Here is a 24,080-nt window from a genome sequence, read left to right as displayed (position 1 = left end):
ATATCCATTAGGCCTACATATCATTTCAGTTCTATCAATAAGACTTATAATGAAATATTTGCATGTTTCAAGTTTAAAAAATCCGTTTTAAAACACATATTTGTTGAACCTAGAATATCAAGTTTTTGTTAGAAACGTATGCCTATGGTCCACGTCCTTGTTTAAAGGACAGTAAATTGTTTTCTTTATAAATCAAATACGTACTGTAGCTTTTATTTGCCGCGTTGCCTCAAAATAGAGCGACCCTTAGGTTGATACGGAAACTTCAAATAAATTTCTGTAGTAAACTCAGGTAGATGGTAGTGTAAATAAAGGAAACCACAAGATGGAACCCATGGGATATAACTTTGGTTATTTGTTGGTTCTGGAACAGTGTTAGATACATGACCTTCCTACTAGCACTGACTAGTGGGTTATTCCTTTAGCTGGATTGGTAGAGCACTGGACTGTTTTGTCAGAGGTCTCGGGGTCAATTTTCAGCAAAGGCATAAACCAGTTTCTGTTACAATATGCAAATTGTTTACTTCCGTTTGTTGAAGAACTGTACAGCAATGCATTTGTGACGGTGCATGTCCGCGGTGTTGATCTCGAAAATGTTAAAAATGTTATAAATGTTTCAGAAACTGTTTAGGTTAAATGTTTCGTCTGATCAGTGGCGTATATTTATTCAAGCTAGTACTTGTTGCCGTTTTCATGTATCGGGATTTGAAAGGAAATATTAGTAATTTTAGCATTCAAGTGACAGGCTGTCCTTCTGGGGCTAGCGAGAACTCTAGTTGTATGCAGATCTTTGTCAGGTCGTACGTCTGGGGTTAGTGAGAACTCTAGTTGTATGCAGATCTTTGTCAGGTCGTACGTCTGGGGCTAGTGAGAACTCTAGTTGTATGTAGATCTTTGTCAGGTCGTACGTCTGGGGCTAGTGAGAACTCTAGTTGTATGCAGATCACTGTCAGGTCGTACGTCTGGGGCTAGCGAGAGTTCTAGTTGTATGCAGATCTTTGTCGGAAAATCGGCGTATCAAACAAATAAACAGAAAGAAAAAGTAAAAAATAGTTTTGCTACACCATTTATACATCTTCCAATAGTTTTTTCTTTTTATAAAAAAGAAACACGGAATAAAAAAGATACAGACTTGTGTTACTTGGTTACAGTCTGCCCCTCCCCCAATGACGTTTTGGTTTTACATCATACTTATTCCCGCCAAAAGTACAGAATTTGTGGCAATAAGACTTGATTGATAAACTTGTGAACACCTACACAATGATTCGGGGTCTCACGGGATTATACCCATAGAATTGTTGTCAATTCGGCCAAGGAAGGGTGTGCTCTTTGAAGTCTTTCTGCCTTTCTCTCTTTGTCTTTCAGGAACACATAAATAAGTACGAGCACGTCACACAACTGCGTAATGAAAATTTCCAATATTTATTATATTTACTTAAACGTTGGGTTCCTTTGAAATATTTCTATATAAAAGATGGTTAATATCACCTCAGGCATAACAACAACAAACATGTTCGCGATTATTTTCCCAAGTCTTCTGATTAGTTTTGCATTCGTTCATTCTAATCCAATTTCCGCAAGCAACAAAGTAAGTGAAATACTTCTAAAATTTTAAATACAGTTTAACGAGATGGATTGAAAAATTCATATGCTAAGTATATTTTCAAAGATATTTCTTATTTTCTTCTCTGAGCATTGAATTGTGTTTTTAAAACTGTAAAGACGTACGCATCTTATATGTAAGATGATATATAATGGGTTTAATATTTTAATGTTTCGATATACATGTATAAATTTCCAATTTGATTCCCAGGTCGGCGACTGGAATTCGGTTCACAATGATCTGGAGGAAATCGAACGCGCTTTACTAAAACTTGGCACTAAGACATCAGATGGCGTTCTCATTCCTAATGTGAGTATTCTGTGATATGTTTATGCAAATATTTCTATAGAAAATCTATTGATTATCAAAATATTATTTTAAATAACAAATGAAAATGTTTATTAGTTATTATCATTTTGTATATTTTTCCAGGCATCGATGAATAATTTTATTAACCACAAGAAACCAAGGGTTCGTAAAATCAAAACAAAACATGTCCATAAGCCTGCAGAACAAGAAGGACTGGAGTTCGAATCCGATATGTCACTCTCACCGGAGGAAAAAGAGGATCTGCAAGAAATGGAATCCAGGGGACGTTTCCGGAGAAAGGCGGTGGCCAATGAAATGAAGCTGTGGCCAAACGGGGTAGTTTATTACGAGCTGTCAAGTGGACTAGGTCAGTTTGTTAAAGTTTCAGTGTTCCAATTCAGTACCGTGTAATACTTTTATGATGTAGGTTTGAAGTTATTCTTGATACATGTTGCGCGTACAATCACTCTGAATGCATGTATAGGCGCCCCTCTTCCACAAGTACCGATGTTTGTCCCGCTAAAGTACTGTCCTTCCATTATCTACCCAGAGTTCCATGCGCTACGAGTACTACTACTCTGTCAACGGCCTTTTACAGAAATCTTGTAAAAGTTTCTAATATCCAACATTTATGTTTGGACTAAATATTTAGTCATATGAAATTAATGCTTTTGGTGCAATTGAATTGATGCTTACTGTAAATAGTTTAAAGTCGCTGTTTTCTTATCCTAAATTTGGAACTACTTCGTAACATAATATGAATGTAGGACATTCACTTGGTGGAGTTTTAATGTAAACATGGAATCAAAAGTATGAAAGGTTGTAAAAAATACGATGAAACTTGTATAGTAAGAGACAAACAGCTAAATGGAAAAAAATGGACTTAACAACGTGTCAGTGGACTATAAAAAGAGCCTGATGTATCACCTGTTGCCAGAACATTTACATGTAAAAGGAAGGAAACAGGAATGACTGTTTATATCATGTGGATATATTGCCACGTGATTCCAAGCGTTGACAGAGGTGTAAGTGAAACTTGCGTAACGCACCCTCTGGTGAAAGAATGCTGTCGTTATTTTGATTTTGTAGTAGTATGTTCTTATTCTGAAAGCAAATATTCAACGTCATTATCCGTGGCCGAGTGGTTAGAGCTCACACGGCCTCTCGCCTCTGGTCGGCGAGGGTTCGAATCCCGCTCGCGCCCGTAAGTGAGAAAGTTTCCCAGTATTTTTTTCGGAAGGTCGGTGGTTTCCATAGGCGTAGCTTGGGTTCGAATATTACCGAGGCAGGGGGTCTGGGGGGGTGCGCCCCCCAGAAGCTATCGACATTTTAACAACGTAAAAGGTGTTTTTTTTTTTTTTTTTTTTTACCGAGGCAGCTGCCTCGGTTGCCTCAATGGAAGCTACGCCACTGGTCTCTTCCCAAGTACATTGTATCTGGGTTCTCTCTTCCACCAATAAAAACTGGACGCCACCAGATAAATGAAAATTGTTGACTGTGGTGGAAAACAATCAATCAATCAATATATATATATTTGTGTCCCTTATTCAGCGTCATTATCCTATATATTTGTGTTATATATTTGTGTCCCTATTCTGAAGAATATTCAGCGTCATTATCCTATATACTTGTGTCCATATTCTGAAAGAAAATATTCAACGCCATAACGAGGATACCCAGTGCTCTTGTGTTGTTTCATCAATGTTACCCCGGCGTTATTCTAGAAGTATATTTAGTTTTAGGAGTAGTATCATACAGTACTTTGTACATATACATCTATTTAGTCATACTCTACTTTAAACACCTCTATATTACCACCTGTATAACAGACCAACAAGCCATTACGAATATCAAATCCGCCATGAAGCTCTGGGAGGACGCCACTTGTTTGAGATTCAGGGAATACAGACGGCAATCGGGGTCCTCGGATAGGATTATATTCGTTCGTTCACAAGGGTAACTCATTACAGTCCTTGTACAGCTCAAGTTTTATAATAGTACATTCGTGAGTAACCTGTAGTAAAAATGTGCTTTTGTGATAGTTTTTTTATTAATGTAACTTTAACCACAATCATTGATAAGATTAAAACCAAGTTCTTATCAAAATAAATATGTCCGTTCTATTGAATGTATCGCATTATATAGAAAACGATAATGTAATTTTACTTCATTCAGAGCTTTCTAACACAACTCTCTATTTTGTATTGCTTATAGGAGTTATGAGATTGATCACTGTTCGTTATCTTCACCTTTCATTCAAAGAGTAAATCGCAATTTCACAACAAAAATTTTCGACACCTAAATGACAGCTAATATTGCTTTTAAAATAAGAAACGTACATTCAAAAAAGAAAAAGAAGTAAACACCATTATTTATATCTAAAAGTTTGTTCGCACCACGTAATTTAACGGCCGCTAAAAATGAACTGTCTTGTAATCTCATTTTTTAAAGATGCCAATCTCCCATCGGACGACGAGGTGGACCTCAAGAAATAATGATCGGAGAATACTGCAAAGAATCGGTAAAATCGTGTTTTCACTCATTGATATTGATAATGAGCAAATATATTTCAAAATTTATACTTTTTTCTTACTGCTGTATATTAAAGAAATTAGTTCGTACAGAACATAAACGCCTTTTTCATAGGTTGGATCTATTGCCCACGAAATTGCACATAGCTTTGGGTTTTATCACGAACACTCTCGACCAGACAGAGACGAACATGTGACGATTTACAAGAATAATATAAAGCAAGGTTTCGAGATGGACTTCCAAAAATTCGGTGTTCGAAGCATAGAAGATATCGAGCCTTACGATGTGTCGTCTGTTATGCATTATGGTCCGACGGTGAGTAAATGCAGTAATTACATTTCAACTGTCTCTTCAAATTGTAATGATGGTAATTTTCTCATGAACGCGTTGAAGATGTTAATCTAGATAAATATAGTCGATAGGAATTAAAGTAGAATGTAGATAAACTTTATTTATTGAAAAATTCATAAGGGTATGAATGCGACGCTTTACGCCGGCATACTTTTTAGGAAGCCATTGCGTTCGTGACGTTGGTGTGAAACGTCAGTTTATAAACTCATGTATTTTCAAAATGAGATTTATTTCTTACTTATTAAGATATTTTTTCATAGTTAGATATATATTTTTTATTATCAATAAGGTACAAATACAGTATGAAAACAGTTCTATTTAAAATCTTAGTATAAGAAATAAAGTATACATAAAATGGTAATAATAATTGTTCAAAAATTGTAAAATACATATCAGGCATGTAGCATCGATTTTCAAAAAGGGGGGGGGGGGCAAGTTTACTTTATAATTATCTAAAATTCTTGACAAGCAAAGTAATTTAGATATAGGTTCAGTTCAGTTGGGGAGGTGGGGCAGTCACTCAATATATATATATTACTTTACATATGAATGTATCAAGTAACATTGCATGTATAAGAAAAAAAAGAATTTTGTCAAAAACGGAGGGGGAGGGGGCTCCTTCTCATTGTACGTACCTGCATATGCCTTAATGAAGTTCAGTACTGGCATAAATCTAGAGCTTTAAAATGGTACTATAGAAATACCGGTATTATCTATTGTCGACAGCAAATTTACGGCTCAGATAATCTTAGACATTGTTCTAGCAGTTCGCCTGTAACGGTTTGTTTCGTATTTTAGAATCATCGAGATTTTTTTCTACAGGAAGAGTGCAGCAATTAATATTATAATGTAATTACTGCATTACGCAGTATTCATTATTTTGCATACAAATGTACACCTGAACATTCTAGTCTCTTCCAAATATTTAAAAAAAAAAAATTATAAAAAAAAAAACAATAAAAAATAAATAAGCGATAGTAGTGTGGTTTTTGATAAATATTGCCCATCACAAAACATAGATCAAATAAACCTTTTCTGAATAAAGTCACACCAGGCGATTTTGGAATTGATTTATTTGTCTGTAAACATATTTTGCAACAAACCCACAACTGTAATTACTATCAGAAGTATCTTTGAACTGCTTCCTATCCTAAGTCCGAGACATAAATGGGCTACATATCTTATGTTCCATTTTCTCGGAGGAGGCAGGCCCATATAGCTAGGTTCTTTATTTACATCCCCACCATATGAAAAGGTTTTAATTTAGATATACGTCTAAGGCCGTTTGCGCTTCTGGGACTAACTTGATTAGATATCGGAGGTAAACAGTTTAGTAAGAATGTGTACACATGGACTAATTTAGTTTTACTTAGGCCAGCATACTTTAGATGTCGTAAAGACAACATTCATTTTCACGTCATTATAACGATTTGTATTACAGTATATGATTAGATGTCGTAAAGACAACATTCATTTTCACGTCATTATATAACGATTTGTATTACAGTATATGATTAGATGTCGTAAAGACAACATTCATTTTCACGTCATTATAACGATTTGTATTACAGTATATGAGTAAAGATGGGCAGTCAAAAACAATCGTGCCACGTATTAAGAATCTGATGAACACAATGGGTCAGCGAAATGTACTAAGTTTTCTGGACATTAAAACAGCCAACGATCTATACAAATGTGCAGGTAAACTATATAGCTTTGACCATATTACCAATACCGTTCTCAAATTTAAGTTTACATATTTATGAGAAAACAACAAACAACATTGTTTCAATGTATTTAATATCATTTTTGGCGATTGTCCATTATAAAGTTCAAACAAAGTAATAAATTTCATAATTTTATATAGCAAACAATATATATATTTATGTTTCTAACAAAACAGATTACCATATTTTGAGGATGTATTACAATATATAAGGACGAAATGTGAAACTAACCATTGAATATTTTAAAAAAAAACTATAATATTAAAAAAAACCCAATATAATCTGGCCTGTATGGAGAAATGTTTTTGATTAATGTATTTCCACTCTTTACATGGTCACTGTCAACACTGATATCCTATAATAATTATACTATGTGTGTGAATATCACGCGCAGATACTAGAATTTGCAAATAAAAAAATACCGTCCACAAATATACCCCCAAGCTAACTAGCCCGAAACATATCACCATATAACTGGTATTATCCACAATATTATTAATTTCAGCAAGTTGTCCAGTACAACTGAACTGTAAAAACAAAGGCTATGTTGGACCTAACTGCGCATGCCTCTGTCCTCAAGGGCTGACCGGAAGGGACTGCTCAGAAGTTGTCCAGAGCAACACCAGTAAGCTACTCAATATCAAAAGCTATATATTTTAGTTTTTCCTATTAAAGCTTTATCTAATTTTTGTGTTCTTAGATTGTGGAGGCGAGTTAACGGAGACCAGTGGGACCTTCACGTCCCCTAATTATCCCGGGGATTACTCTCCGTATGCGGAATGTATGTGGGTCATCAAGGTAAAAATGACGTCACTTCCGTTGTTACCGTTGATTTTCAACACACGTATGCTAGAGTCGTATGATGAATTTAAATATTTTACCGATAATTAGGGACCCCCGGGATCTAGAATTTCACTCACAATAGAGGACTTCAGGGTCGAAGATGACGCCACGTGTTACTTTGACTGGTTGGAAGTGTTTCTAGGAGGACCTCACATAGGGGGCGCTAGGTGAGAGTCGGAGCATTATTTGGCCTCTTTGTGAGAAGAGTCTGATCAATTAATGTTAAAATCGCTTGAATTGCACAATTATGTATACTATTAGAAATAAGCAAGAATCAAAACCGCCGTAAGTTATGATTCATGGTTGTTTATTTTTGCAGATTTTGCGGTGAAAGACAAGGTGGTGTGAACATGCCCCCGCGAACAATGGAGTACCCTGGTAACACCCTGTTAGTCCGCCTGCACGCTGACGACTCCAACGAGTACACGGGTTTCCGGGCCAGATACACCATACATACATAGAGATATATCATGCACGAGAGAGTGTGCGAATTGGACTGAATTGCCTCGCGTTTCTATTGGTGCCAATTGAAAAATGATAAAGATTATACACATCGTATTTTTTTTTTTTTACATGAAAATAATTCTTTCAATAATAAATATTATTTATGTTTCGTTTGTTAAGACAGCAAATAAATCCATACATATATGTAGTTTCCTGGTGTATTTCTCGCGCATATGTATTTTCCACTTTCTTTTACAATGAAAGAACATTGATTAATCTCATAACTCCTATAAATAATACAAAATGAAGAGTAGGACAAACACGGACCCCTGGATATACCAGAGGTGGGATCAGGTGTCTAGGAGGAGTAAGCATCCCTGTCGACTGGTCACATCCGCCTTGAGCACTATGTCGCGATCGGGCAAACGGAGTAATTCGTAGTCAAAATCAGTGTGTAAAGAACAATATGAAACACGTCAGACAACATTTTACCCAATGGTAGGTTGATTACTCATATCTAAATAAAAATAGATATTTAATCGGTATATACATACATACATAAATACCAAGGATAACCCCTGAAAGCCCGAACGCTTATTTCCAATGGGGTCCTTTGATGCACGGATGTTTGCGCTAGGGGGTCATTTAGATCTAGATCATCTAAACTATGGATTCCTCCACTAGTTGCCTGGGTTACCTCAGTATTGTCCACCATGTTGAGATTCCTCAAAGAAAGACCTAAAGCGCAGTGTCCTCGCTCAATATTCTAAAAGTTATTTTGACCAAATGAATTATGAAAAAAAAAAATCATACTTGGGTTGCATATCTACACAAATAGGACACACCCCTCCTCACGCACATAACATCTACATTGCAACACCTGAAAATTACAATATATATGGAATGGCACCCTTGTGGTAAAACCACTAAAGATATCAGTTGTCCACTTTTAAAGTCGTTTAATACATCTATTCCAACAAAGATGTCAATAGAATTTACACTGCAAGTGTGTCGTCATCAATGTTTCCTAGAAAAAATCGGGTTATAACAGGGCCGTAAATTACATGGAGGCGGAGGAGGCAGCTGCCTCCTCCAACTTTTGAGCCAAAAAAAAATAAAATTAAAATTTAAAGTTCATTAGAATTTATGTTGTTTCCAATAACTAAGAACATGATACCTCCCTTAAAAAGCATTCCAAATCTTTCTTTTAGAATGAGTTAGTCAAGTAACATCTTAGAAGGCCCTAGAATGAAGGATTTTGCACGAAACGTGTTCAGTGTGCACAAAATGTGCTCAGCGTCTGGGGCCCAGACCCCCGCCTAATTTCCAGCCTCCTCCAAATTGAAGGTTAATTTACGGCCCTGTATAATCCTTTATTATTTGGAATTCCATGTCGCCGAACCAATGGAATTTCATAAACGCGATGGAGTTCCTGCGAAAACATGAATTCACGTCAACCTTCAAGACTATGTACCACAACATCACGTTTTAGTCATGACAAAGCGACGAAATTTTACACATTTCTTTTTCTTTTATAATTCAAAAGGGCCGACCAGCTTGAAGGTTATAGTTAAAAAATTGTAGACAACGCAGTGGCGGATCCAGAAAATTTTCGGGGGAGGAGCAAGCTTGTATCTTTTCCGTCAAAGAAAGGGGAATTAAAGACACTAAAATGGCAACAACAACAACAACAACAACAACAAAAAGACTTATTTTAAAAACAAAATTTCAACCAACGTGGGGGAGGGGTACAATCCCTATGGAGTGCAAACTTAACATGAACTCAAAAAAAAAAGAGAAAGAAAATATTTTTGATTATTGAATTGTTACTCTCTTCAAATGTCAACAATTGATGATACGCACTACAATGTCAGTTGAAGAAAGCAATAATTAAATCAAAGCGCGCATTAATTCAATTAATGATCACAATAATTTAATTATTGCTCAGTTTAATTGAATTAGTGATATCAATAATTCAATTGATGGGCGCATTGATTCTTTTAAAGAGAGCAACTGTCTTAGTATAGAGATTACAAAATCGTTTTAAATAATCAAATATATCTTCGATGGAATTAAAGAGATCATCCAATCATTTACATCGAACTCCAGATTAACTTTTGCGATCAATAATTCCCCCACATTTATGCACTCAATTATTGAATTGATATGCGCATCAATTCTATTGATGAGAGCAATGATTGATTTGATGATGATATCTTCAAATAATTAAAAATATGAGATTATGTTCATTTGGCGCTCAAAGTATAGTGTCATTACAACAAATTAAAGAAAGGGGGGGGGGGGGGCAAACGTGTTGAAATTTATTTACTGTTTTGCAAATGCTGAAATACTTACTTGTCTTAAATCAAAATACGTTAGTGCTGTACATCGGGTTTATTAGATAAATTTTCAGGATAATCACCATCTTGCTATTGAACTTGTATATAGAAATCAAATATCTTAATATACCACCACCCATAGGTTAGGTAGAAAATGAATATATTTGCCTAGTTGAATGCACTTCCAGTTGTAACATACTAAATATTAGTCCATAGTTTCATCTGGAGCCCTGCAAAATGCATGGGGTTGAATTAATTTCCCTTGCCTGGGGAACATTTCGGGATCCGCTCTGTACAGTTTGTTGACTATTTTCGAGCACAACATAACCGTTACTTTTAGTTACTGATTTTCTTACTCAGTTTTAAGCAAGGTTATAGATCAATTTTTCATTAAAGGTATCGATATGCTTCAGATAAAATTGATCAATCATTCGATATCACTGGATTTCAAGTTATTTTAAAAGCGAAAGAGTTTTCGTACGAATTACTTGCTGTAATGTTTACTTCTTTTTGTACCGCAATTAACGAAAGAGTTCCGAGGCGCGAGAAGTGAAAGAAATGTTTGAGAGAAAAGGGAATGATCACTCAGATGACTTACTGTCAAAGCCACAACCAACACACGCAACATGTGAAAGACAGTCAGTCAACTTTACAGATTGTTCTGAAAGGTTTCTGTTGAAGGATAAGAGCTTTACCAGGCAGTATGCTCATTTATACGCAGAAAGACTGTGGGCAGTGCGTCCAGAGGTAGAGGTTGCTGCAAAGAAAAAATGGGGTACTTGTAGTTTTACAAATAGGGGTTTCTAGGTTATTCTGGACAGTAGTTATGTCAACACTGTTTGCAAAGAATATCCACGAGAAATTGAATAAGTAGTAACCTATTTTGGGAGAGGGCTAAAATAGGCTATGCCTGCTGCCCAATCCCTTTCACTTTTTGTGAATAAAATTATTATAAATAAAAAAACAAAACAAACTATTTTCGATCGACGTCAAAATTCCATATATGATTAATCCTTGCTTAATTGTTGTGGCGGTGATTTGAATGACTTTCTTCCAGATTTTATTCACATCATAATATCAAAACAAACCGCTTGGTGAAAGTGGAGTAATTCCGAACACAGAGCTGTGGAAAACTGCCGGTCATGCCGGCAAGACCGGCTTAATTTGGCCGTGACTGACATAAGTTGGTTAAATGTCGGACAGCATGACCGATGTTGTTTGCACGGCCCACATTAAGAAAAACACAAAATGCCACCGCATAAACAGTCTTTATCCAGAGTTGTCGTTTCTTATGCATCGGTAATCCTCGGATGACTTCACTACGCAATGCTTTAGGCCTATACAATATGTGAGGTGGAAGCCACTTGAGGATCTCCAAATGAAACTTTTGTCTGGTTCCCAGGTGGCTCACTAACAAATTTACATCGGGATCAAAACCAGACCAAGCATCAAAAAGAAAAGAAAAAGAAGAGTGTTAGGAATGGAATAAGAGTAGGTGAGAGAATGGATGATGAAGAGAGTGAGTGTGAATCTGAGAGTGTGAGCAAGATTTTGATGAGAATGAAAGAATGGTGAGAGAGGTTGTGAGATAATTAGAAATTGAGTTTGAAAAGTAGTGTAAGACATATTATAATAAACTTCTAAAACCTGCAATCTGTGTGTTAATTACTTCAGTTTTATAAATTATGTTAATTTTAACTCTTAATATTCGGACAGGCTTAAATCTGTTCGGACAGGCAAAGTTGATAAACATGTCTGTCCGAATGACAGGCTTCTGAAAAAAAAATTCCACAGCTCTGGAACAGAGAGCGGATAATTCTGGACAGGTCATATTTTGCGCAATTTTGAATTAATGTATAGGTAGACATGGAGTGCGTTCAAGATTGCCGTTCTTCGTACAAGTACAAATTCCTGTCAATCCCAAATGCCAAGAACGAAGCCCGAGAATGGGTTCAAGGTGCAAGAACTCACACCACCTCTGTAAGTAGTGTGGTCAAAGAACACATTGTTTGCACATGTTCTCGTCGTTCGTGACTCTAAGAATTGAGAACGGGAACGACAACCTCGAACGCAATCAATATGTCACTGACAAAGGGAATAGAGTGACTGTCGTATTTCAATAAGTCTTTCACTGTCTGGAATATTACCTGGTCATGAGGTTATAAAATTATTCTCATACTCAAATTCTACATTCTACATTCTCAAGATTTTTCGAGTAGGCTTTGGAGCTTGCTCAGAGTTGTACTCAAAACAAAAATGGCTGAGTATGAGTACAGTAAAAGTTTTATAACCTCCAGGCCTGGCGTTCAGAATTACCCGGATATCCCTTAGGCCTACCTGCTATGTTGATCATTTGTAAAACTTAAAGCAAGATCATATATTGATGATGGTGCAGCTAGGTACATCCATAGGCACCTGAAGTGTGGATAGCATGTGTAAATTGTATGTACACACCCCTCTACCCAATGAAAAAAGAAAACGAAAACTACTTTTTTAACTACTAAACAATAAACAAACAAATGTGTTCAAGCAGTGTACAGTGATATTTAGATCAAATTGCAATTCAATAAAGAAAATAATGAATATTTGTTTTTGTTATGATGGCTATTTTATAAGTAAGTAGGTAAATTTTATCTAAAGTCGGTACTGTATACAATCAATACTGTATGTGTTTAGAGTTTGTCCTTCATAGACTATTTCCCTTTACCATCATTCAAATGTGGAAATCATTACCAAATATGGAGTCAAGGTCAGATGATTATCAGCTATTATTTTTCAATAACCTACATATATTTTATGTACTTGAAATAATTTCTTAAAGAAAGTAAATTGTCTTTCTTTAGTTTGTTAAACAGGAAGGTCGCAAACATTGCAGAAAAAAAAATTGTATTGCAACCTTCATCTCCCGTTTATAAAACCAAAGAAAGCATTTTATTTTTTAAATGAATGTATTAAACCTTATTGAAACTCCTCAGTTTTCAACATATATAAGTTCTGATGATTGATTTAGCAGATCTTCTGATTTGAATGAATTGGAATTTGTAGGAAAGGATGTTTGTATTAGAAAGTTACATGAGCTGAAGAGTGATGAGACCTGTGTTGTGATAGGTACGCTGTTTAAACACATGGAACTGAAGCCAAGCATATTACAAGAAATCAGTGAAGAGGTGAGGATGTCGAGTTTTGTGTATATTATTATTATTATTCGGTGGTATATAGTATCTAGGTTCAATAACAACAAATTATTGACCCGTTAACATTCTTTTTTTTTTTCCATGTTGAAAAAGTCCAAACTAAAAATGAAGATTTTGTCTGAAACTGATATCTAGTTTTGAGTTTGTCCTGAAGTTGGGAGATTTTGTATGATTCCTTCAAAAAAAGCCTGAAAATCGTAGGCACTATTGATCGGCCAAAATTAATTTTCTCATATTTAAAATTACATTGTCAAAATTAACATATTTCCTGGTGCCCACACTCTCTGAAGCTAAATAGCTGTTAAAACTTGTGAGATTTGGCTAGTTGAAGAAAATGAAGAGAACTGTATGTTTGTGACTTCGAGTCTTGTAAATTCAAGATTTGCTAAAAATATGTTTTGTATATCTCACCAATTCAACAACAAATTTCTGCATAAGTTTTATCAGTTGTGTAGTGGAAAATTGCTGTCAAAATTAAGAATAAATAGACTATAAGTGAATGTAGTTCTTTATCCAGATCTATATTGTAGAATGTAAAATGGGGGGGGGGGGGGGGGGGGGGGGTAATGGTATAACAAGATTCGGATTTTTTTTTTCATTTTAAAAAAAACCTGGTTATTTATTAAAACTGATCAGAAATCAATGTCTATGTACACATACCTATTGTGCTGTAGTGAATACACATGAAATCAACAAAACCACTCTATCGAGTCATACATCAGTGGCAGATCCAGAAAAGTTTCAAATGGGGGGGGGGGGGGGGTTGCAATCCAAGAAAGGTGGAGGGTTTGGAGATTCAAAAATGGCCAAAAGTGACATTTAAAAAAAATATTCAGCTAATGATAAGTAACCCCCGTGACCACCCCACCTGTTCTAGATCATGATGAATTTACCATGGAGATAAAATGATCAAAATAAATGTATCAAACAAATGTAACCTGAGCTTGTATTTATATATGTATGTCAAAATGAAGAATTTTTCCTTTTAAATCAAGAAATTTAAATGCCTTGTTTTATAGATTAACTTTCTTGAAGAAATGCTGTATAGGTACATGAAATTAAAGAATGAAGTCTCTGCTTTATAGTATGATTCAAATTAGGCTAGGACATATATTTGTTAAAAATTGAAATTAATAAGGCCATACAGATAGTGAACCTAGTGCTTTGAATGTCTGTGTGCAGAAATGCAACTGCCCAGACAAGCAATGTAGCCACATGCATGGGTCTCTTGTTGTGAATGAACAAATGTTTTAAGATGATTTGTGAAAATGCATATAAAAATTATTCTATTCTGTGAGAAAATATTGTGTCCTTATGTTTATTTATTGTTCTACGTTCCATTCGAGAATTTTTTACTCATATAGTGATGTTACCAGTTTTTATGTGAAGTGTCACAAATTTTCCCTTCTACATGGTACTCAATGATTCTAACACCATACTGTGACCCTGTCACACGAGACCTCTGTTTTAAGGTCATATCCAAAAGACCCTTGACTTTCATTTTTAATGCAGGACACTTCGTGAAGAAAAAGTTACTACCTATATCAAACACCCTACATTTAATGTGGCATCACAATAAAAAAAATCAAACCGGGACCCCACAGTTTCGTAGCAAACACTGTAACCACTAAAATAAAGTTTAGATTGTCAGGATGCAAAAATAAAAGTGGGTAAAAAATACCAATACATGTATACAGCTATTTAAAACATCAAAAATGATTTTTAGCATAATTTGATGCCCCAGCCAGTTAGAACAAAATTTGTGGCAGATTCAGACAAACTGTATCTGGAGGATGAACTACAGAGGATAATTTTGGTGGGAGACCTGGACGTCCAAACAGCTGTTACAGGTATGCCTCACTCTCATAGGAATGGTGCTTCTATTTCCTCTGCCTTCTGAGGTCAATTGGGGAGGGGTTTGTAGAGCCTTTACACTTAAGTGTATACCTTTGATTATTCTTAAACTGTATGTTACATTACATCCAATCTTATTTTGATGTTAACTTGTGGCTAACAGGTGTTATCGTAGCTGTGTATGGCAAAGAACCCGAGGATGACCGTGGCAAGTTCCATGTAGAGGATTACTGTTTTCGAATGTTAAAAGAACAGGTCCCCAGGCCAGTTTTAGAGAATGACAAGTAAGGTCTTCCACATCTGCTTCATACTTAAATACATTATTAAACTTAGATGTTAGGGAAACTAACAACTCAACTTTATTAAACTTTGATGCTAACGGCAAAATAACAATGCAACTTGATGACAAACGGGATGACTTGCTCCTCCATCATCAATTTCCCATATTTATGTAGCAATATTCCATCATCACCTGCATATGGTGTTTATGTCTCTCAACTGATTCCATACGTAAGAGCATATTCTGCGTGTGGTCAGTTTTTGTCTCACAATGCGGAAGGAGACATAGAAATAATGGTGTGCATCCGTCCGTCCATCCCACTGGACTTTGTGGACGTAACTTCTCTGAAACCGCTAAACGAATTTTGTTAGTCACTATATGTAGTTGATCATACTGCGCGGTCATTTTGATTCGACAAATTTTACAGGAGTTATGGGACTTTGTTGAATTTGTACATGCTACACTATATAGAAACACTTTGTGGATGCAACTCCTTCGAAACCGCACAAGGAATTGGGTTCAAATTTTGTAGTATTGTTGGTCACCATATGTAGGTGATCTTATTGTGTCGCCATTTAAATTTGGCAAATTTTACAAGAGTTATTGGACTTTTGTGCTTTAACCTTTTTTTTTTGCATTGGTGGGGACATGGTTATGTGTAGCAATCTTGTTAAATTGAGTTAGGCTACTGACATGTAAGCTGATGTTACGGGTTTTGACAGCCTCGTTTAAAGCGCATTTCATAAATTTTATGGTCGTTATAAGGATTTGATTTACCAATCTAACTTGCCATTGGGTAAACTGCCGTCTGACATCGTTTCATACCAATTGAGGTCGTTCTTTGCATACTGATTTTGACTATGGATTACTCCATTTACCTGATCAAGATATAGGGCTCACGGTAAGTGTAACTAGTCAACATGGGGATGCTTACTCCTACTAGGCACCTGATTCCACGTCTGGTATGTCCAGGGGTTTGTGTTTGCCCTACCCTTAATTTTGCATTAATAGGAGTTATGAGATTGATCACTTGTGACCCTTTAGGGCTAGGATGGGGCCACAATATGGGGTCAAAAATTTTCATGGGAATAAAGATAGCAAAAAATCTTGTAAAGATCACAGTAGCTGAACAACAGCAGGGTCAAGGTGACCAGTGATCGCAAAATGTTGAAATGTTTTACAGGACATTCGGTCTGGTAAACACAGGAACATTATCGGACCGAATCACATTTTACGAAACCGAAAAAAGTAGTGATATTTTTATATTGAAACATGAAAGACTTTGAGCCTTCTGGTCATTGGATTTTCCTTTTAAAGGTAAACGGGGACTGCATTACTGTTCCATTTTAAGGACTTGTGGGACGATGTGGCCAAAAATAACTCGTCAATGAATATTTTTTTTATTTTTTTCATGAAGCACCATCAGGATGTCCTGTACAATGTGTATAAATTTCATGGCCACTTTCTAGGTATACAAGGGAGATAATAAGCTTTGAATTAACCCCCTTTTCGAAAATTGTGAATTTTACAAGATTATTCCGATTTTCAATTCCAAAAAATAATTTGATGGAATTTTTATCTATATCTTTTATAATAATTTTTAGAATATATGTAAAATATAAAATATATAATAATAAAATGCTTAAACATAGCCATATAATAAGAAATTTGGAAAATTTAAGGATTTGGGGTGGAAATTGGTACTCAAAAACAGGGTAGTCCAGATACTAAATGAAGCACTGCTCAAAAACTTGTCAATGAATTTTTTTGCAAACACTGCAATTAAAAGCTATTCATATCCCAACTTCCTGTAGAAATATGAAGGGGTGAAGCTAATCTTGATTTTGAGGTAGGTGCCCTTGAAGTTATACATTGATATGTTCACTTGGGGTTAGGCTTGGTGAAATATTTGTTATTAATAACTTTCAAGCTTATATTCTTTTCATGTACAACTACTCTTAAAAGTAATGGGGGATGGGACAGTCTCAATTTATTTGCACTACAAAATTAAAAAAAAAAAGCTCATTGTCAAAGACGGGGGTGGGGGGGGGGGGGGGGGGGGGGGAGCCTAATTCTTCGTGCCTGTTTTGGAATACATTGTTAGAAACTATATTTGTTTTGAACCTATTGAAGTATTTAGAATTTTCATAATTATGAAACAAAAATTGAGTTAATGGAAACAAATTGAATTTTTTTTTAAATATACATGTATATATTAAACATGGCTTCAAACAAAACGTCTAGTCTAGCTCTAAACAATACGTCTTCTTTCAAACCATGGGTTAGGTCTAGTTAACGTCAATATGAGCTACTACTTCCTTTACTACATGTAGATCAACAGCATTTCCGCGGCCATGGTAGCTAGTGTCGCTTGACTCGATCGTCTCCATGCTATTTTTCAAGGTATTTATGTATCGCACATGCTGTGACTTTGCACCTTTTTCTTTTTCACATGTCTGCTTCTCGCATAAATTCCGACGTGTGTCGTATTTGTTAAATTAGTTACCATTTCCTCAGCAGTGTTTTGTAAAGTTAGTAAAAATAATTTGGAATATGAAATAGTTTCAGAGATAAAGCGTACTTATATTTACATGAAAATGCTTGCAAAAATTAAATATTCCTAGTATGGACGTTAATATTTGACCAAAAGTAACGATTGTCATCATAAGGGGGGGGGGGGGGTATTTTTCGCAAACAAGGATCGATTATAAAAGCACCTGAATAGTTTGTACGTTTCCGAAGCAAGATTCGGAGAAATGTGTGTCCAGTTCTACACTACTATAGTAAATATCAACAAACGATCATCATCTTACACTTGTACTGAGTCATTGTTTACAGACAGTTGACTTTCTTTTTGTAAATGCCTAGAGATGCAAATTGCATGTGCATGTAGGAGCGATTTTGGTGACTTGTAGGCTATACTATCAAAATTATTGTGGCGCATACTATACTTATATATAATATATGCAATGTATATATATGAAAAATAGACTTGTAATCACTATGAAATAAAATGAAAATTATCATTTGACGAGAATTCAATCAACAGATTTACACAAAACACTTGACAGCGGTAGCAAATTACAACAAAATATGATGACATTTTCCCTGCGATACAACGTCGTGACGTACTTTTTTTTATTATGACGTCGTATAGTGTGTCTGTACAGTATTGTGATTTTTCTCGGGAAGCTTAACTGCGTTGTGTCCGGTTCTAAATTTATAATAAATTTGCAACCATCACGTGATCATCGTCCCGCATATCCTTAATTGGAACATGTTGTCGTTTTCGTATGTTTTTTTTTTATAAACAGAACTGGAAGTCGAACATTTGGACCGGAAATATAACAAAGTTTACCGGTCATGTCCGTCGGTCCAATGACATTTCGCTTTCACAGGTGACACGTGTGATCAATTTGGCCCATGGATCTCTTGTTTTTTATAAATGCAAAACACAATACGATAGGATACACGCACGATAGAACACGATAGGAATGTCAAGAATAATGTTGTGGGTACTGTACCAACTTGCAAGATTAACTTAGATTCTATTGAATTTGTCATGATGCTAAGATTTTGGTATGTCGAAGCAACAATTTTCCAATGGGTGTGTAACATAGATTTACAAGGTTTCAACAGTACTAGTTTTCATTGATTTTAATGTGTTTGATGTTTTTTTCCTGTTAGATATTTGATCCTGATATCAGGACTAGAAATAGGCAGTAAGGAAGAGCAGATCTTCACCCTGCAGCTCTTTGTTGACATGGTGACAGGAATGCTGGGTAATAGTCCAGAACAGAGTCGCTGTTCCGAGATATCCAGAATCGTTGTAGCGGGGAATTCTTTGAGTTCTAGCACACAAGACAGAGACAGTTTGCAAAAGGTAGGAAACGGAAAAAAGTGACGAAACTTTCTCCTAGATAGATTTCTATAACTAAATCTGACCTGTATCTGGTGTTTATGTGTGCATTGAAACATGAAATTGTCTCATGTTTCGCAGGCAAAGTACCTTAGTAAGAAAACAGCAGCAGGAAGTGTGGATGCAGTTAAAACACTGGATGATGTCTTCACACAACTAGCAGTAAGGCAACATGGAGTGAAATTAGAAAAGGGGAGGGGGAAAATTTTCCATAGTCTAAATGATAAAGTAAAAAAAAAAAAAATGGAACTGTGGCTCCATGAATTAAGCAATCTTCCTCCTTGGTGAATGACTGATTGCTTTCATAAAGTAGAATATTTTATTAGTAATCATAGAATGAAGCCGATATCACAACCATGAGTAAATAAATGTATAATCAAGATGCTCACATGGTATTTTTCTACATTAAGAGTTCCGTGGATATAGATTTGATGCCAGGTGAATTTGATCCTGCTAATTACACCCTCCCCCAGCAGCCACTCCACAAGTGTATGTTCCCACAGGCCTCAAGGTATCCGACCTTCCAGACTGTGACTAACCCGTACGACTTGAGCATAGAAGGAGTCAGGTATTTAATTTTGTGATTATCATATGCCCCAATAACAAAGTTGTGTGTGTTTTGGTGTGTGCATGCTGAAGATGGATAGTTTTTGTGATTTCTCTCTTCACCTGTAGTCACCATCCTTTACACATTGGCTTGGCATGGAATTAAAATGACGACTCATTTGGAGATCAAAGGTCAAGCAAAATAAATATTGGAATATTCCATGAATATCCCAAAGGTGAAACAAATTAAATATTGGAATATTCCATGAATGTGTCTTGAATATTCCATAAGAAAATTACCAGGCTTAATGTAGATTTAGGTGATCAATGGAATAGTTCTTTTAAATTAGTTATGGATTTGTCCCTTTATGTTAGTTATAGAACTGTTTTTTAGAAGTTAGTTATGAAATAGTTCTTTTAAGTTAATAGTCATAGAAGAGTTCTTTTAAGATTTTTAGGTCACCCCAATTTACTCAGGTGCCATTAGTCTGCATCCACTGTGCATTAACAATTGAACATTTTTAATTTCTTGATAACTACCATTTTCAAATTTGCTATGAAGTATCTTTGGGACAAGAGGGACATAAATTGTAAATTTCAGGACTTCTGCATTCCAAGGACCTTAGGGATGGGACAAAAACTGCCAATTTATTAAAAAAAAAAATCTCTACAACAGCATGTATGTTAAAGAAAAACTAAATGCAGTCATGTATAGCAGGAAGGCCTCTACCAAAATTGTAAATTTTATTATCTATAGGGCAAAAGTTCTGACCAAAAATTGGCATATATAGTGTGTACGTGTAAAGCATATTACGCTTTTTTTTAAATAAAGCTCTTTATAATGCATAAACTTTTAATTATATCGTAGAAAATAAATGAAAATTACTTTCTTTCATTAAAACAGGATTACGGGTTATCTTACATTGTGAGGATATAATGGGAGGCCATGATCTCAAAATGTTCCTGGTTAAAATCTTCCTCGTCAGTTATATTAGCTCTGCTTTTGGTTTCTGGATATTGAATAAAACATGTTTTGATTGGTCTGTTATTTTAGGATTCTCGGTACATCTGGTCAGCCTGTGCAGGACATCATTAGGTACAGTACCAATGAAGACTCACTGGACATCCTGCAGAAGAGTTTGGAGTGGGGGCACCTAGCACCCACCGCACCAGACACATTGGGTACAGTAAACTGCATCACTCTAAAAAATAGCGAACCTAATTCCTTTCTCACTCAAACTCTGATGTATGATTAAGTAACTTTTGAGGAGTTAAAGAAAATAAAATCATCAAAAGTAAAATTTATCAATGAATAAGCGAAACTGTCCTTGTAGGGCATATCTATGGCACGCCAAATTCACAAAAATGAGCTAAACATAGTTTCACAGTTGATAAACTAGGTTTATCGACTGTAAGCTATAGTTTACGGATCGTAAACTATAGTTAACGATTTGTTAAGTATAGTTTTCATCCGTAAAACTATATTTAATGGTTTAAAGTTTACAAATGCTAATCCAAGTTTTTCTGTCTTTAAATAAACGTTAACAATAGATTTTGCTGAAAAATACAGATTCACATTTGTAAACTATAATTTACATTCATTAACTATAGTTCACAATTGTTAATCCTAGTTTCACAAATTGTGATACTATATTTATTAGATAAACTATGTTTAACATTCGTTAATTATAGTTTTTCATCGTAAACTATAGCTAACTGCCATTTTTACTCATAAACTATATTAAACAAAACCGTGGTTATCACTTTTTTGTGAATTCGGCACATTAAATGACTATAAACTATATCTTACAAACCGTAAACTATCATTTACATTCGTTAATAATAGTTTAGACTTGTAAAGCGTAGTTTACTATCGTGAAACCGTATTTATCAGATAAACTAATGATTGTTTTCATTGTTAATTATAGTTTACACTTGTGAAACATAGATTATCTGTTAACTATGGTTTACAGATGTGAAATATAGATTAACGTCGTTAACTATAGTTTACGGTCCGTAAACTATAGCTTACAGTCGATAAACCTAGTTTATCAACTGTGAAACTATGTTTAGCTCATTTTTGTGAATTTGGCGTGCCATACATATCTCAGAATCTGTAGATAATCTTTAATAGGGATTTCATTCAAGCCCCCCCCCCCCTTTTTTTTTTGTAAAAGGAGGGGCTTATTACTTAGCACATGTCAGTTGGTCAATGATATATTGGTCTTCCATCTTGTGTGCAACAAGTAATGGAGAATACAGATTTCATTCTTAGTAGTTTGATACATATCAATGTGCAGATGATCCGGATTGTGGAGTAGGTCAGTATATTTAAGGTCAAGGTCACTACTAGATGAGACAGGTTTTGTATGTATAATGGATCTTCTGCAACAGATCACTTGAAAATGCTTTACCTCCATGCAAATTTAATCCTTACATAGACATATTTATTGTACATGCTCACTGTTACCTATAGAAGACTATATTGTTGTTTGGAATCTTTTCCAGGTTGTTATCCCTTCTATAAGGAGGATCCCTTCATTATTGATGATTGTCCACATATACTCTTTGCTGGAAACATGACAAAGTATGACTCAAAAATCTTCAAAGGTTAGTACGATAAAATATTAAGCCATTGAATGCATGACAGAGGGTTGCTCGTTTTCTGATATTATGAAATGCATGTATCGTAAAATTTTATCCTGTGAAGGAGTTGTACATGTACATGCATGTGTGTCTGAGGCAATTTCGAATTGGACACATGGAAAGAGCATTTTGTCAGTCTAAATTTGAAGTGAAGAACACTTAACTAAAGATATATCATTATATACAGAAGTCTTTTCTATACTTCACAATTTGTATGCAAATTTTGATAGTGGATTTGTTTAGGAAAATTTTCATACGTTTTGAACTGGAGACGAAGGTGTCCTGAATGTTGCAGAGATCCTTAAGAAGTTACAATCCTAATGATTTTTTGCAGATCCTGGTGGTCAGGAAGTCCTATTAGTGAGTGTTCCCAAGTTCTGCCACACCACCACAGCCGTGATGATTAATCTAAGAACTCAAGAGTGTCACCCTATGCAATTTTCAGCTTCTTTCACACCAGAACCCAACAGATAGGATAATGAAAAATAATTATTGTATACATGTACCAAATAAATTGTAACTAAATGCTGGATCTCTAGTTTAATTGGTGCATACATGGTGAATCTTATGATTGGTTTAACCTGTTTAATGATAAATTTAATTATAGTAACACGTTTTCCTTATACAGGTGTGTCTCACGTGAAATACTGTTCACATGAAATTCACAGGAACCTTTCACGTGAAAAGTGATTCACATGAAATTCACAGGAACCTTTCACGTGAAAAGTGATTCACATGAACCTTTCACGTGAAGTGATTCACATGAAATTCACGTTACATGTAATATATCCAAAATGTTCACATGAATTTCACGCGGACAGCAATTCACATGAAATTCGTGTTAAATTTTTCACGTGAAGAGCATTATATCACTTTTCACATTAGTTCCTTGTGAAAATTTCAATGATTTTCGCAAGCAAATAATGTGAAATGTGATTCACGTGAAAAGATTCACACGAATTTCATGTGCGAGTTCTTCGTGTGAAATTCACATGAACAATTTCACACGAAAAGCTATTTATGTTAAAAATTTCACAAGAAAAGCAATTAAAGTGAAATATTCACACTAAAATTTGAACACTTCTTGATATATTAGGTGAAAAAATTAAAATTAAGGTAAAATATAAAAAGATATAGAGATTGGGCAGTTTAAGATTTATAAAATGTTGGCAAATGACCAATAAAGTACTAGATCCAGCCCACCCCTCCCTCTCCTCATTTATTTGCGAAATTATTAACTTGCATTGTAGTTCTGTACGCATTATAATTACACTACTTTCCACACCTGATTTCTCTTATTTCCTATTATTTTTCTCTTAAGAATTACGAAATAAATTAAATCTCCCATCATTATAGATATTAATGAAAGCACATTTTACAACTACTTGAAGAATCACTAGGCTATATTGATAGAGTTAAAATATAATGCAACTTCAAAGACACTTAATTTCGTACACGTGGAAAATTACTATTTTACAGTAAAATCAGAGAGA

The 24,080-nt window shown here is 35.1% G+C and overlaps 2 protein-coding genes across 2 annotated transcripts; both read left to right on the top strand.

Annotated features, from left to right (window-relative positions):
* The first annotated feature begins 1,474 nt into the window (after positions 1-1,474).
* On the top strand, positions 1,475-8,017 carry LOC125652518 (blastula protease 10-like). The gene is made up of 11 exons (XM_048881802.2): positions 1,475-1,588; positions 1,814-1,912; positions 2,036-2,279; positions 3,742-3,868; positions 4,364-4,433; positions 4,559-4,759; positions 6,367-6,496; positions 7,028-7,147; positions 7,223-7,320; positions 7,414-7,532; positions 7,685-8,017. The coding sequence occupies exons 1-11, from the start codon at positions 1,475-1,477 to the stop codon at positions 7,824-7,826; spliced, it is 1,464 nt and encodes a 487-aa protein (XP_048737759.2). The 3' UTR covers positions 7,827-8,017.
* Positions 8,018-10,641: 2,624 nt separating this feature from the next.
* Positions 10,642-23,117, top strand: LOC125652167 (DNA polymerase delta subunit 2-like). Its single transcript, XM_048881164.2, has 10 exons — positions 10,642-10,923; positions 13,194-13,315; positions 15,069-15,192; positions 15,360-15,480; positions 19,164-19,359; positions 19,477-19,557; positions 19,806-19,963; positions 20,996-21,123; positions 22,450-22,551; positions 22,922-23,117. The coding sequence occupies exons 1-10, from the start codon at positions 10,707-10,709 to the stop codon at positions 23,059-23,061; spliced, it is 1,389 nt and encodes a 462-aa protein (XP_048737121.2). The 5' UTR covers positions 10,642-10,706; the 3' UTR covers positions 23,062-23,117.
* The last annotated feature ends 963 nt before the right edge of the window (positions 23,118-24,080 follow it).

The sequence above is a fragment of the Ostrea edulis genome, chromosome 5 (genome assembly GCF_947568905.1).
Source record: "Ostrea edulis chromosome 5, xbOstEdul1.1, whole genome shotgun sequence".
NCBI classification, from domain to species: domain Eukaryota; kingdom Metazoa; phylum Mollusca; class Bivalvia; order Ostreida; family Ostreidae; genus Ostrea; species Ostrea edulis.
The sequence above is the reverse complement of the archived record's forward strand: the minus strand, read 5'-3'. Positions and strand labels throughout refer to the sequence as shown.